Source organism: Nomascus leucogenys, chromosome 15 (genome assembly GCF_006542625.1).
Source record: "Nomascus leucogenys isolate Asia chromosome 15, Asia_NLE_v1, whole genome shotgun sequence".
Lineage (NCBI taxonomy): Eukaryota > Metazoa > Chordata > Mammalia > Primates > Hylobatidae > Nomascus > Nomascus leucogenys.
The window spans coordinates 67,137,330-67,151,252 of record NC_044395.1 but is presented as its reverse complement, the minus strand read 5'-3'; the positions used below and the strand labels follow the sequence as shown (position 1 = coordinate 67,151,252).

Sequence of the window (13,923 nt, the reverse complement as noted above, 5' to 3'; positions counted from 1 at the left end):
ATTCAGGACTTTTTTGTTGTAGCTACTAAAAGTGCTTCCATTTGGCAGAATCTTGGCCAGGTTTTGACACTGGGGAAGAGAGTACAGTAAAAAATCCCTACTCTTTAATTAACTTCTGTATACTTGTCATGGTCTGATCTCTGGTGTTTCAAACACACATTGAATAAACTTAGTCTTATTATACAGTGCTTCCTCTTTTATCTTTTCATCAAAATTTAATAAGCATCCATTAATATAGTACCTTAATAGTGGCACCACTTTGGGATAATGTGATCAGGAATCATGATATGTCATGGATGTGCCATTTTCCATCCCCATTCACAGTTATTGCAACATTGGAATGTAGGTAGAGGATGAAAACTCAGAAAGAATATGCACAGCCATACTGAACCTCAGAGGCTGGGCTTTATGGCAAGGGGTTGTGCACAGCAGTGTGCAACAGTGGGAGAGACCTGACAGAAGGATACTGCAAAATCCTATGCCTCCTTACCTGCCCCAAAAGAATCCATAAAGGAAGTTCAGGAGGAAGCCAAATAATTTATTATTTCTTTAACAGTTTGGGTAAGGAAGGAGAGGGCAGGGCCATGGTCCTTAACTGGAAAGGGATGAAGAACCTTTTCAGTGCAGAACAGCCAGTTGGTCAGAGGTATGAGATTAGGCCTGATGGTATTTTCAGTGCTGATTGGGAAAGGGCATTGTGAGGTCAAACTAGGAGCATCCCAGTCAGCCCCGTGCCAGGCTGCATAGTCTCTAAAACAATCAGTGCCACTAATCTATGTGTGCGAGAGGCAGGTCAGCCCTTGTCAGAGTTCCCACTGTGTAGAAATAGTTCACTGCTAGGGATGCTGTGTCTATCCAAGGTCAGTGTCATGTTTCTATGGGCCAGGCTCAGTCCCATATCAGAGGCATGCCTCCTTTCCTGTGTACTGCTCCATTCTTGTTCCTCTTGTGTCAGGTAAGCTACCTTTTCCTGTGCGTTGGGGTTAGTCCATGCTTTGGGTGTTGGTTTCCTGTGTCAGTTGTGGTTTGTGTTTTGTATGTCTGGAAGGGTCAGTGCATGTCATTTGCCCTGCCTCAACCCCCACGGCCCCTCTACTCCTCAGCCAGGGCCCAGCGTGCTGATGGTGGTGTAGCTAAGCCTGGACAGGGAAGCAATGGAGGGAGTGGGAGGGTCCTCATCGGGAAGAGGCCTGGGGCGAGCTCGTGGAGGCCGGGGGCAGCAGCGAGCGCACGTTTCCAGGCAGGCCTGGCGAAAGCGACGGTGCATGAAGCAGTAGATCAGGGGGTTGACACAGGCCGAGGCATAGCTCAGCAAGTGAATGAAGGAGATAGGAGCACCTGAGAGTGCTCGGTGTGCACCCGGGCCATCAAAGGCGCGCCACGTGTTGGCACTATAAACTGGCAACCAACACAGAAAAAAAAGCACAACGATCACCAGCAACATTCGCACCACGCGCTTCTTAGCCAGCAGCTTGGCCTGGGTGGGCCGGGAGCCGGATCCTGGCCCAGGAGCCGTCAGCGCCGTCAGCTCCAGGGCAGGCCGGGAACGTGGAAGTTGCACGTAACAGCCATCGTTGTCTTCGCCAACGGCGCCGGTCTCAGGCCGGCAACGCCCGTTCTGGTGAACAGCACCTGAGCACAAAGGGTGGGCGGTCAGAGAAAAAGGCGAGTCCTCCCAGTCTCCAGCCCAATCCCCACCTGACCTCCGCTCCCAGCTTAACCCCATTTCCAGCTTTCTTCTCGCCTTCATTTTGGCCCCACCCACTCCAGCAGGCCCCGTCGCCCTCCAAAGCTCCGCCTCTCCCAGATTTTGCTCACGTGGTCCAGCCCCACCTGGCAGCCCGCCTTGGTTTCGGACCCTGCTTTGGCTGTCGCTGTCACTGTCACCGTCAAAGCGAAGCCCTAAGTAGAGCTCTCGAGAGATAAGCCCGTAGGCCACGGCCATAACCACACCCGGGATGAAGAACAAGAGCAGGAGCAGCAGTACGGACCTGAAGGCAACACAGACAGATCACTCGGGTTTCTGTCCAGCTGTAATCACAGATGGAGAAAAAGCCAAGGACTAGTGTTTCTAGGGCTGTGGCCAGGTACCTGAAGTAGGAGTAGGATTTGGGGGTGCCGCTGGGAAGGGAGAGAGAACTGGGGAGGGGACCCAAACTGGAACTCCAGGGTGGTGGATGCGGAATAGGAATTGGCGTGGTAATTCTCCGGGAAGCTGGAGGAAGATTCTGGGCAATGGTCGTAAGCATCTAATAGGGGTGAGAAAGGAATTCCTAGGATAGTTTGTGGGCAAGCTCACCAGGTCTGGCGGACCCGCGCACTGGGCCAGCGATGCATGCACTGCAGCACACGAGGCCCCACTGGTTGCACGACAGTGTACACGGGGTAGGGCACCATGAGTAGTCCAGACAGCAGCCACGTGGCTACAATCACGCGAGCCGCGTGGGAGCGCGTCTGCCACACTCGTGCCTGCAGTGGTCGGCAGATGGCGCTGTACCGCTCCAGTGCGATGGCCACGAGGCTTAGCGTGGACACGCTCACAGACACCCCTAAGCAAGGGAAGAGAAAGGAAGGAGTCACCTAGGAAACTTGCACTACACAACCGTCAGTGGGACTTCCTCACACCCCTCCCTGCCAACTGGGGAAGACCCCTACATCCACAAGAGCTTTAGGAGGGGAGAGTGGCAAGTGGGGGTGTGGTGGTTGTCTCACCCACCCATGAGGTAGGAAACCGCCTTGCAGATGACTGTGCCAAAGATGAATGTGCCCATGAGATTGGGCAGGAGGGTGAAGGGCATGCAAGCCACAGCCAGCAGGAGGTCGCTGACTGCCAGTGAGAGGAGGAAGGCATTGGTGACAGTCCTCAGGCGGCGGCTCAGTCCCAGGACCACGATGATGAGAACATTTCCTCCAACGCTCATCAGGAAGATCACTGCGTAAAGAGTGATTCTAATGGCCAGCTCCAATTCTGGGTAAGAAAAGGGAGAGGTGGCAGTAGGGGGTCAGCCTTCATTCAGCCAAATCCCCCTCCTTCCCTCTTATCCCCAATCCTCACTACCCAGCCAGATGCCTACATCCCCCACCCATGAACTGCTCAGTAAATGGTGAACTTGAATCCTTTAGCCTTCTAACCCCTTGAGGTTTGGTTAAATTGGCCCAACTCTGCCCTTCCTTAAGAAAGCCTGTCTCTTCTCAAGGTTTGTTCCAAATCTTTCCTTCTTTTTGCAGCCAAACTTCTTAAGAGGATATTTGTGTCTTCTCATTTGCTCTTCATTCCATTACAATACAATATTCTGTACCCTATCAGTGCATACTTCTTCCCAAGTACACTAATCTTTAACTGCTAAATTCAAAGGTCCTTTCTTAGCCTACTCTATTTGACACCCCCAGAGTGTTCTACACTGTTGACAACCCACTACCATTTGAATCACATCAGATCATGTCTTTATTCTTTAAAATCAAAAGCAAAAAAAATACTTCACTTACTCTCTACTGTCTGCAACCCCTCAGAATATCATCAAGATCCTCCCAGAAGGGACCTCTTTCTCTCCCACCCCCTCCGTGTACTGCACGCATTTAAGCAAGCCACTGGATGACTCAGTTTCTTGAATGCATCATTTGCACTTGTGACTCTCTCCCTGCTCAAGCTGGTTTCTCAGACTGGAATACTCTTTTACCAACCCTCCTCACAACTTCCACCCCTCATCACAAGCTTATTTTCTGTATCTGGTGAATTCCTATTCACCCCTTGTTGGTCAAGACTCAAATTGACTGCTACTTCTTCTGTAAGGCCCTTCTGGACACCTCATTTGGTATTACTCTCCTCTTTCTCTGACCCACGCCTGTTTCTTACACAACTATTAAAGCCTATTTTACTTCTGCCTTGTATTTTAATTCTCTCCAAACATTCATTCTCACTCTATAAACATTTACAGAGGACTCCCTTTGTGCTAGGCACTGGGGACAAAGAGATGAACATGACAAGCTCCCTGCCATTTGAGAGCTCACAGTGGGGAAGTAAACTCAGATACATAAACAGATGTGATAAGGAGTGAGGCTGAAGGATGTATAAGGTGCTGTCGGAGCTCATAGGAGGGACACCTGTGTGAGGCAGAGGGGCTGGGAGGCTGACCCCATTCTTTTGTGTCATTGTCTATTAAAAGATGGATTAATCTTTGGACCACCACACCACAGCCAAGCAGATTTAGATAAAATCGAATTGGATTGAACAGGACTGAATCACTGACACCTATGGCCTTAGCATGAGAGGGATTAGAGCTCGAAGGTAGAGAGGGCAGGGGACAGGGCCTCCTAGATTGCAGAGAAGGAAAGGCTCAAGGCTGCAGCTCTCTCTTCCAGAGCCCCATACTTTGACTGATTCTCATTTTAGCTCCCAAATTGAAAACTACAGCCATGCACTGAATAACGATGTTTTGGTAAATGACAAATTTCATATACGATGGTGGTCTCATAAGATTATAATGAATAGCTGAGTGCAGTGGCTTATATTTGTAATCCCAGCACTTTGGGAGGCCAAGGTGGGAGGATCACCTGAGGCCAGGAGCTTGAGATCAGCCTGAGCAACATAGCAAAATCCCATCTCTACAAAACATAAAAAATTAGCTGGATGTGGTGACACGTGCCTATAGTCATAGCTATTCAGGAGTTTGAGGCAGAAAGATTGCTTGAACCCAGGAGTTCGAGGCTGCAGTGAGCTATGATAGTGCCACTGCACTCCAGCCTGCACAACAGAGTGAGACTCTGTCTCAAACAAAACCCAAAATAACAACAACAAAAGATTATAATGGAGCTGAAAAGTTTCTATCACCTAGTTATGTTATTGTAACATTGCCGCATAATGCATTATGTATGTGTTTGTGGGGATACTGGTATAAACAAACCTACTGTGCTGTCAGTCATATAAAAGCCTAGCACATACAATGATGTACATAATACCTGATAGTGATAATAAATGACTGTGTGACTGGTTGATGTATTTACTACATTATACTTTCAATCATTATTTTAGAGTATATGCTTACTTATTTTTTTAAAAAAGTTAACTATAAAACAGGCTCAGGCAGGTCCTTTTAGATGTATTCCAGAATAAAGCACTGTTATTATAGGAGATGACAGCTCCATGTGTGCTGTTGCCCTGATGACCTTCCAGTGGGACAAGATGTAGAGGTGGAAGATGGCAATATTCATCCTGACCCTGTGTAGCCCAATGTGTGTGTTTGTGTCTTGGTTTTAACAGAAAGGGTTTTTTTTTTTTTTGAGTTAAAAACAGAAAAATGCTTATAGGATAAAAGTATAAAAAAAGAAAATATTTTTGTATAGCCATACAATGTGTTTTTTGTTTTACAAAAGAGTAAAAAAGTTTATAAAGTAAAAAGTTACAGTATGCTAAATTTAATTTATTATTAAATAAATTTAGTGTAGCCTAAGTATCCAGTGTTTATAAAGTCTACAATAGTGTAATGTCCTAGGCTTTACATTCACTCACCACTCACTCTCTGACTTAGCCAGAGCAACATCTACTCCTGCAAGTTCCATTTATGGTACGTGCCCTATACAGGTGTGTGATGATTTATCTTTTATGCTGTATTTTCACTGTACCTTTTCTATGTTTAGATACACAAATACATAATATTGTGTTACTCTTCCCTACAATATTCAGCACAGTAATATACTGTGCAGGGTTGCAGCCTGGGAGCAATAGGCTATACCATATAGCCTAGGTATGTAGTAGGCTATACCTTCTAGGTTTGTGTGACAAACACTCTATGATGTTTACACAATGAAATCACCTAATGATGCATTTCTCAGAAGGTATCCCCATGATTAGTTAGTGCATGACTGTATTTTCTCATAACAAAAACCAATTTATTTAGAAATTGTAGGCATCAAATAAATGCTATTTATAAAAACTTCCAAACTGAACTCAGCAGTAACATTCTTTGCTCAAGACCACACACCTGATAAGGGGCTGAATCAGAATAGAAGCCAAGTCCCTGATCCCTAATGTGCTTTGCCTCCTACTGTTTGTTCCTGCAGTACTCTGTTATTCATCATACTACCTCCTTGGTTTTTTTTTGTTTGTTTTTGTTTTTATTTTTGAGATGGAGTTTTGCTCTTGTTGCCCAGGCTGGAGTGCAATGGCATGATCTTGGCTCACCGCAACCTCTGCCTCCTGGGTTCAAGCGATTCTCCTGCCTCAGCCTCCTAAGTAGCTGGAATTACAGGCATGCACCACCACGCCCAGCTAATTTTGTATTTTTAGTAGAGATGGGTTTCTCCATATTGGAAAGGCTGGTCTCAAACTCCTGACCTCAGGTGATCGCCTGCTTTGGCCCCCCAAAGTGCTGGGATTACAGGTTTGAGCCACTATACCCGGCCCATACTGCCTCCTTCTTAATCAAATCTCAATCTAAATGCCTCTTTCTCCCTCTCTCCATACTCAACCATGGCATTTCTCACTGTGTTAGTATATATGTAATTCTCTGTCTTCCCCACTAGACTAGGAGCTTCTTGAGGACAGGGGCAAGGTCCATCTCGCTCTCCAGTATATCCCTAGCACTCATCATCCCTAGCACAGAGGAGGCAGTCAACACATGCTTGTTAATGAATCTTGGATGATTCTGTCCTTCAAGACAGAAGTGCATCTGCTTTCCCCCTCCTCATCCATGCATCATCTCTGCAGAGGTGCTCCAGCATGCCCTCGCTTCTTCTTCTTTGCCTCTGTCTTTTTGGAGACGCATGTTGGAAGGTCCTTGTGGGGGTCAGTGAGAGGTTATGATTTCAGATGCGTAACTTTTGTTTTTTATTTGCAAACCATCTATATTTCCTTTAGAAGCTGGGCCTCTCTCTGTAAGGAAGGATTACAGAAGGCTTATAGGTGACAAAATTTGAGGGGAGTAAGTGTGTATGGTGGAGAATAAAGGACCTTTAGGAGGGAGACCTCTGTCAGAGACGTCCTTGGACTCAGAAAAGAGCTGGTGGTTTATCTTGGACTCACTGTTTCTCCTCCAAATCCATTGTCCTCCCACCCCCAGCCTCCACCTCTTTAATCTTTCTGGTTCCATTATCTTGCTTACATCTGCCTCTGGGTGTCTTTCTTCAACTAATTATTGCTGCAGTTGCCACACCTCAAATTGGTACAGTACTGTGAAGCATGAAAAGCAATTTCTCATTCATTCATCCAGCTGATGTCCCATGTGTGTGCCCTTGAGCTTGGCTAATTGTAATGGACCATAAAGATGGAGCTAAATCTCACCCTTATAAAGTTTGCAAAGATTGCAAACTTTACTTGCTTGGGGACTCCTGAAATTTATAAGACAAAGTCCCAGTAAAAATGACCAGCAACTGTGCAGTGTTTTGCTGTTTTACTGGACATTCCTAGCTATTATCTTATTCCCAGCCACCACTGTCTCCACAGGTCTTTGTTGTTGAACAGTTCAGAAATGTGAAAAATTCTAATTAAAAGCAATTTTACAGCCAGGAGTTTGGGGAGGCAGAGCGAGGGATAAATAGGTGAAGTATAGGGGATTTTTAGGGCAGTGAAACTATTCTGTGTGATACTGTAATGGTGGATACATGCCATTATACATTCGTCAAAACCTATAGAACCATACAACACAAAAGTGAGCCCTAATGTAAACTCTAGAATTTAGTGAATAATGTATTGATATTGGCTCATAAATTGTGACAAATGTACCACACAATGTAAGCTGTTAATAATAGGGTAAATTCTGTGTATATGTGTGTTTGTGTGTGTGTGGGCACTCTGTACTTTTTGTAAACTTAAAACTGCTCTAAAAATAATCCATTAGTTTAAAAAGTCATGCACAAAATAAATCAGAATTAGACTTGTATGCGTGTACGTGTGTGCGTGTGTGTGTGTATTGATGTGTGTTTGCGTGGTGGAATATGAGTGATGACAGTGGCTTCAGTGACTAGGAAACAGGCATGGGTAGAAGGATGGGAGATGGCACCTCCTGGGGTACATCCACAAGTGCCTTGATAGTCTACCCGTGAGCATCATCTCATCATCTTCCTGGGGATGAGAGGAAAACTGGCATCAGACCAGGGGACTCAGAAGACTGGGACAGTTCAGTTCTTCTCCTGGTGTTTGGAAGATCTGTATTTGTTCTGTCTAGATAATGGCAGAGAGGTATGAGCGCAAAAATCCAGACAATGTGACATAAAATGAAAACGAAGGCTTTCTAACGAAAAACTCCACAGAACACTGAAGCTGCTGGTGCCTCAAATTCTGCGTTCTACTGGCATGTTTGATCTGTTCACCCATGCACACAGACATCAAAGTAATATCCTTGTCTCTACGATAAGCAGGGATCACATCCAACTGACTGTGGGTAGTGGCTGGGTGAATGGGGGAATCCACATAGTGGGTACTGAGGGAGCAGAAGTAATATGCAAGGGTGTGTAGGTAATATCAGAGTGAGTGTTGGGCATACTTTAATCTTTGAAATAGTATATAGGTAGGTGAAAGTCACGCTTATTTCTGTGGGACATATCTGGAGAATGGTAACATCTACATGCTTATAGGTAATATCTGATGGAATATGGCTTACATTTAAGTTTAGATAATATCTGAGTAAGTGTAGTAACATTTGAAAGAGCAAGGTTAATATCCAACTCTCTGTAGATGACATTTTGTAGGTAACAACTTCAGGAAGCATAGATTACATTCAGAGGTCTACTTGTGAATAGTGGAATATCCAAATAATGATAGAAATTGCTGACTGGGAAGAAGTAATATCCAAGTGTGTATGGGTAGTATTTGAGTACGGATGTTAGATGTTAGCATTTTAAACTAAATTAAGATATTAATCTGGGCCAGACATGGTGGCTCATATCTGTAATCCCAGCACGTTGGAAGGCTGAGGTGGGCAGATCTCTTAAGCCAAGGATTTAGAGACCAGCCTGGGCAACATGGAAAAACCCTATCTCTACAAAAAATACAAAAAATTAGCCACTTGTGGTGGCACATGCCTGTAGTCCCAGCTATTCAGGGGGTTGAGGTGGAAGGATCACCTGAGCCTGTGGAGGTCAAGGCTGCAGTGAGCCACGATCATGCTACTGCACCCCAGCCTGGGCAACAGAGGGAGACTGTCTAAAAAAAAAAAAAAAGATGTTAATCTGAGTAAATGAAATAACTGAGCACCTGAGTGAATGTAAGTAATATTTAAGCTTTTGTGGGTATTATCTGAGTATGTGAGAGTAATATTTGTAATTTTATGGGTAGTATCTGGGAAAAGCTTACTGAAGTGAGCATAGGTAATATCTGATGGTGTGTGGATAATAATAAAATGAAAGTGAGTAGTGTTTGATGGATGGGTAATACCAAAATGACTTCGGACAATATTGAAGTGAGTGTGGTACCATTTGTCTTTCTGTGGGTACTATCTGAGTGAACATGGGTAATACTCAAGTCTGCATGGATTATATAAGAATAAAGTGGTAACATCCAAATTCCTATTGCTAACATTGGAGTGAACCTGGGTAACCTATGCATCTGCGGGGATAATATCTGAGTGAGTGTGGCTGACAGGGTCTCTGTGTGTAACATCTGATGGGCTGGGTAACATCCAAATGTGTGAGGAGCATTTAGATGAGTGAGGCAAATTTTTGCACCTGTGCTCTGAATTGCGTCACATCCTGCTTTCACAGGGAATCTTCTCTATTGACTATCCCCTTTCTTATCTGCACCTTCAATCTTCCTCTCTTGGCCCAATCACCATCAAACATTTTAAAAAGCTCTTGTTTTAAAATGCGTGTCACACATGTGCACACACACAACAAACCTACACACATACCCGCCCCCTCCCCTTCCTCAATCTCATGCTATTTTTGGCAATATCCTGCTTTTCTTTCTTTCTCTCTCTCTCTCTGTCTCTCTCTTTCTTTGCCTACTAGACTTCTTGAAAGTTTTGGCTACATACCCTGGTTCACTTCTCATAACTCCCTCTCTCACCAGCCCAGTCTTCAACCTGCCATAGTTAAGCCTCAATACCTACAACTCCTAAATATTTTCTTGTTATTGAATGTGAAGGATACTGTTCTGACTGTCCTGTTTTTTATTTATCCAACTTATGTCAATAGCATTTGACATCACTTACCCCAACCTGCTTGAAACTCTCTTTTTCTTGCTTTCTGGAAGGGCATAGCTCCTGCCTTTCTGATGGTTTCATCTGAATCTCCTTCATAAATTCTCCTTTCTCTGCCAGGCTTTTAAATAATGGTCTTATGCAGAGTCTTGACCCAGGACCTATTTTCTTCTCATTCTATACAAAATTTCCTGATTTTAACTATTCTCATGGCTTCTACCTCCTGTAGGCAAAGACCTTCTTCAAGTCTGTATTTCCACCTCAGACCTCTCCTGTAAGTTCCAGACCCCTGGATTCAACAGCTTACTAGGTAACCTCACCTGGATGTCCCACTAACATTTAAACTCAGTGGGTTCCAAACTGAATTTATAATTCCCTCTTCCAAACCTGTTTCTGCTGTTTTGTTATCTTTCTCATTGTATACAATTGCTATAGCACCAATATCCACTCAATTGTCCAAGTTAAAAATCTGAATGTCATCCCTTGACCTCTTCCATCCTCTCTGCTTCTAATCTGTTGATTCCATTTCCAGAAAAGGCTCTCAAATCTATCCACCTCTCTCCATCCCCCTTGCCATTACCTTAGTCTCAGCTAGTATCGTCTTTCACCCAGACCAGTGTAATATAGTAACCTTCTAAAGTATCCCCCTGCCTTCCATCTCATGTCTTCCAATCCGTTCTCCACATTATAGAACTAATCCTGGTAGTACTACTGAATCTTTTAGTAGTTCCTATTGCCCTCGGGATAAAGTCCACATTCCATGGTCAGGCCTAGCAGGCTCTCTGCAAACCCTCTAGGCTGGTCTCCAGCCTGTTCATTATTTCCTTCTTAAGATATATGTTCTAGCCACTCAAAACTATTTCACAGTGGATAAAAGTGCCATGAATTCAAACTTTGAGCTTTTTATATATCTTGTCCTTTTATTTGGGATGCTTTCTGCCTCTTCTGCCTGTTCACTTGGCTGGCTCTCCCATATGTATGTATGTGTGTATATATATATATATATATATATATTTTTTTTTTTTTTTCCAACAGGAAGCTTAGAGCCAGTCTCCCTAATTTTTTGGACTTTGTATCTCATTTCCTCAAGAGGCCAACTTTAATTCTCAAGGAGGCTAGGCTGGGCTAGAGGTGCTCCACTTGTGTTCCCACTATCTTTTCCGTATCAAGGCTCTTCCACTTTGTGCTGCAATCTCTTGCTTGTCTGTCTCACCCATTAAACTTTGAGCTCTGTGAAGCAGGAATTGTGTCGGTTTTGTTCAACTTACATTCCCACTGCCTAGCACAATCTCTGGTTCAATAAATATTGGCTGAATGACAGAATCCAAGTGTGAGTGTGTAATAACTCGGCTGAGAAAGCATAGATTATTTCGTGGGGTAAATAAATACTTGGATTACCATTTATTCCAACTTTCCCTTCTTGAGTTTAGAAAAATTTCCTTCTGCTTAACATTGTTCCTTCACCTGGAATCCCACTCCTTCCTTTTCTGCCCACTCAACTTCAAGACCCAGCTCCAACATTCTAGCCTCTGTGAAGTTCTTCTGGTGCCCACAGTTTGGACCCTTTCATGGGACTTCCCTTGTGTCTGTGATTTTTCCATTTGCTTGTTTTCTCTCTGCACTTGGCTATGGGCCATGAGGGTCCAGACTGGGTCTAATTTGCCCTTTGCTCCCAGCACCTAGCCTAGGGCTGGAGAGAGAGCTTGGAAGATAGCTGGAAACATTACTTGCAGACAGAGAGGGCACAGAGCCTTGAAAGCTCCAACTAGGGAGGCAGAGGGGTTTGAGAAGGAGTGAAATGGAGACAGGCAGCTCTAAGGAGCATCCCCTAGTGTCCAGCCTAATTCAGATTTGAGGATCTTTTTTTGGGATGGCTGGGGGCTGGGGTGGCAGATGTGATCACAACTTCAGCTTCCCATTCAAGCTTTCCAGAGTGCTCCCTCCCTCAACCAGCCCCCTTCATTTCCCAATCCTGCCTTCCTTTCTTCCTTCCCTTCTCTGTTGTGGCTCTGTGAACTGGATGTAAGAGGGAAAAGGAGATCTGCAGGGTTGGCAAGAGGAGATCTCACCTTCTGACTGGTGTCTAGGAGGGGCTGCGTGTTGGGGAAGGGGCTGTGCTTTGGGGTGAGCAGGGGCTCTAGGTGTAATCAGGGGACCAGGATGTGAAGGAGTTCCGACCAGGTGGTGTGAAGCTATGACGAAGTTGTAAGCTGCGGGGGTGAAGGTGTGAGGGGAGCTGTTTGGGGGCTGAGGGAGTACTATGAGGGGCACGGTGTGGGCGTTTGAGGAGGTAGTGTGGGGCTCGTGGGGGGACTCTATTAGTGTTCTGGGGTACAGTGAGAAAGAGCTTGTGGAGGGGGCTGAGGGAGGCACCCACCTCGTGTCCCGGCTCCGCGAATGCGAGGGGGCTCGCAGCTGAGGTTGCCCACACTGCTGCTGTTGAGGAGAGGCGCCCCCGGGCGGCACAGGGAAGCCCCCGGCCCGGGTCCGGTTCCCTGCACGCTCCGGTTCAGCTTTAGCAGCTCCATGGCCCCCGCCGAGCCCGCCGCCTTACTCAGCTCGACCCGGCGGGCTCCCACCGCGGCTCCACCTGCTCACGCTGCGATTCCGGCTCAGGCTCCCGCCGCCCTCCTCCCCCGCCCCCCTGCCCCGCCTGGTCCCCGCCCCCAGCCCAGGCGCCTGCCTCTCCACTCTCCCGCGGCTCGCCCCGCCTGGGTTCCCGTCCCTCCGCCAGCCTCTGTCCCACCAGGTGACTGTGCACCCCCTCCCTGGCTCGGGAGTTCTGCCCCTCCCTGTGCGACTGTCCTCCAGGCTCGCCCCCTCCCTAGATGTGTCCCATCTCCTTTTAGAGATTTCTCTCCTGCCCACCTCTCTTTGTCACCCGCCCCCACCCCCGATTCCCCGGAATGAGAGAGAGAGACAGAGAGAGAGAGAGAGAGAGAGAGAGAGAGAGAGAGATTGAAGACAGGAGTGTTGGCAGCGTAGGGGGAGGTTTCGGGGAAGGGAGGGTAGGAGGCGTTGGGTAGAGACGGCTGCCACGGATCCAACATCTTTCTCTGGTGTATCAGGGAACGTGGAGGTGGCGTTGGAGACCGGGTCTGCGTGCGTCACCTGCTGAGGCGCCGATGCTTTAGTCTGAGCCTAGAGCCGCGTTTACCGTACTGTGTTGCAGTGGCCGCAGTGACCGTGACACTGTTGCTACCGTACTTCCCTGCAGCTCCTCGCTGCGGGACTGGGGTAGCTCCTGCATCTGTCTCCGCACCCTCCATCTCCTGTCTGAGGCTCAACACTCAGGCTTCCACTTAAGGGTCCCAAGGAGCCCTCCACAGCTGGGCGGGAGTGGGGGTGGGGCCGGGGCCGAGATTTGGCCCCAGGGAAGCCTTGCCAGGGGAAAGGGCTCCCGGGAGGAAGCTTCTGACGTGAGTGTTGAGGGCAGTTGGGGGTGGTGGCAAGCACTGACAAGGATAAACCCGAGTAAGGTGAGGATGGGATATAATTCTAACGCCGGCCCAGCGCAGGCAAAAGAGGAGGAGACGGCTGGCTTTCTCTACCGTCTCCAGGCAGCGCCCACACCCACCCGACACGCTAACGCTCCCTGTTTGCTCTCAGTGCAGGCAGAGCTGCCTGTGTAGGGTGTCAGGTTCCCACGAGAGGGGGCTGGAAGGGGACTGGGTCACTGGGGTGCAGCGGGAACAGGGCTGAAGGGTGCAGGACTGAACCGTGTTCAGCTTCTCGGGGCAGGATTTGCCTCTTCTACTATTTCAGCCCTGCTCCCTATGCATTCTCTTATCCA

At 47.0% G+C, this 13,923-nt stretch overlaps 1 protein-coding gene across 2 annotated transcripts; it reads right to left on the bottom strand.

Moving 5' to 3' along the window:
* Window positions 1-517: 517 nt before the first annotated feature.
* Window positions 518-12,977, bottom strand: CCKBR (cholecystokinin B receptor). 2 transcript variants are annotated; one of them, XM_003254853.3, is made up of 5 exons: window positions 12,508-12,977; window positions 2,717-2,968; window positions 2,300-2,549; window positions 1,834-1,991; window positions 518-1,632 (listed from the first exon to the last, which is right to left on the bottom strand). In XM_003254853.3, the coding sequence occupies exons 1-5, from the start codon at window positions 12,656-12,658 to the stop codon at window positions 1,100-1,102; spliced, it is 1,344 nt and encodes a 447-aa protein (XP_003254901.1). In that variant the 5' UTR covers window positions 12,659-12,977; the 3' UTR covers window positions 518-1,099. The 2 variants fall into 2 exon arrangements, with proteins under 2 accessions (XP_003254901.1, XP_012358736.1); XM_012503282.2 differs by having other exon boundaries at window positions 518-1,991.
* Between the last annotated feature and the right edge of the window lie 946 nt (window positions 12,978-13,923).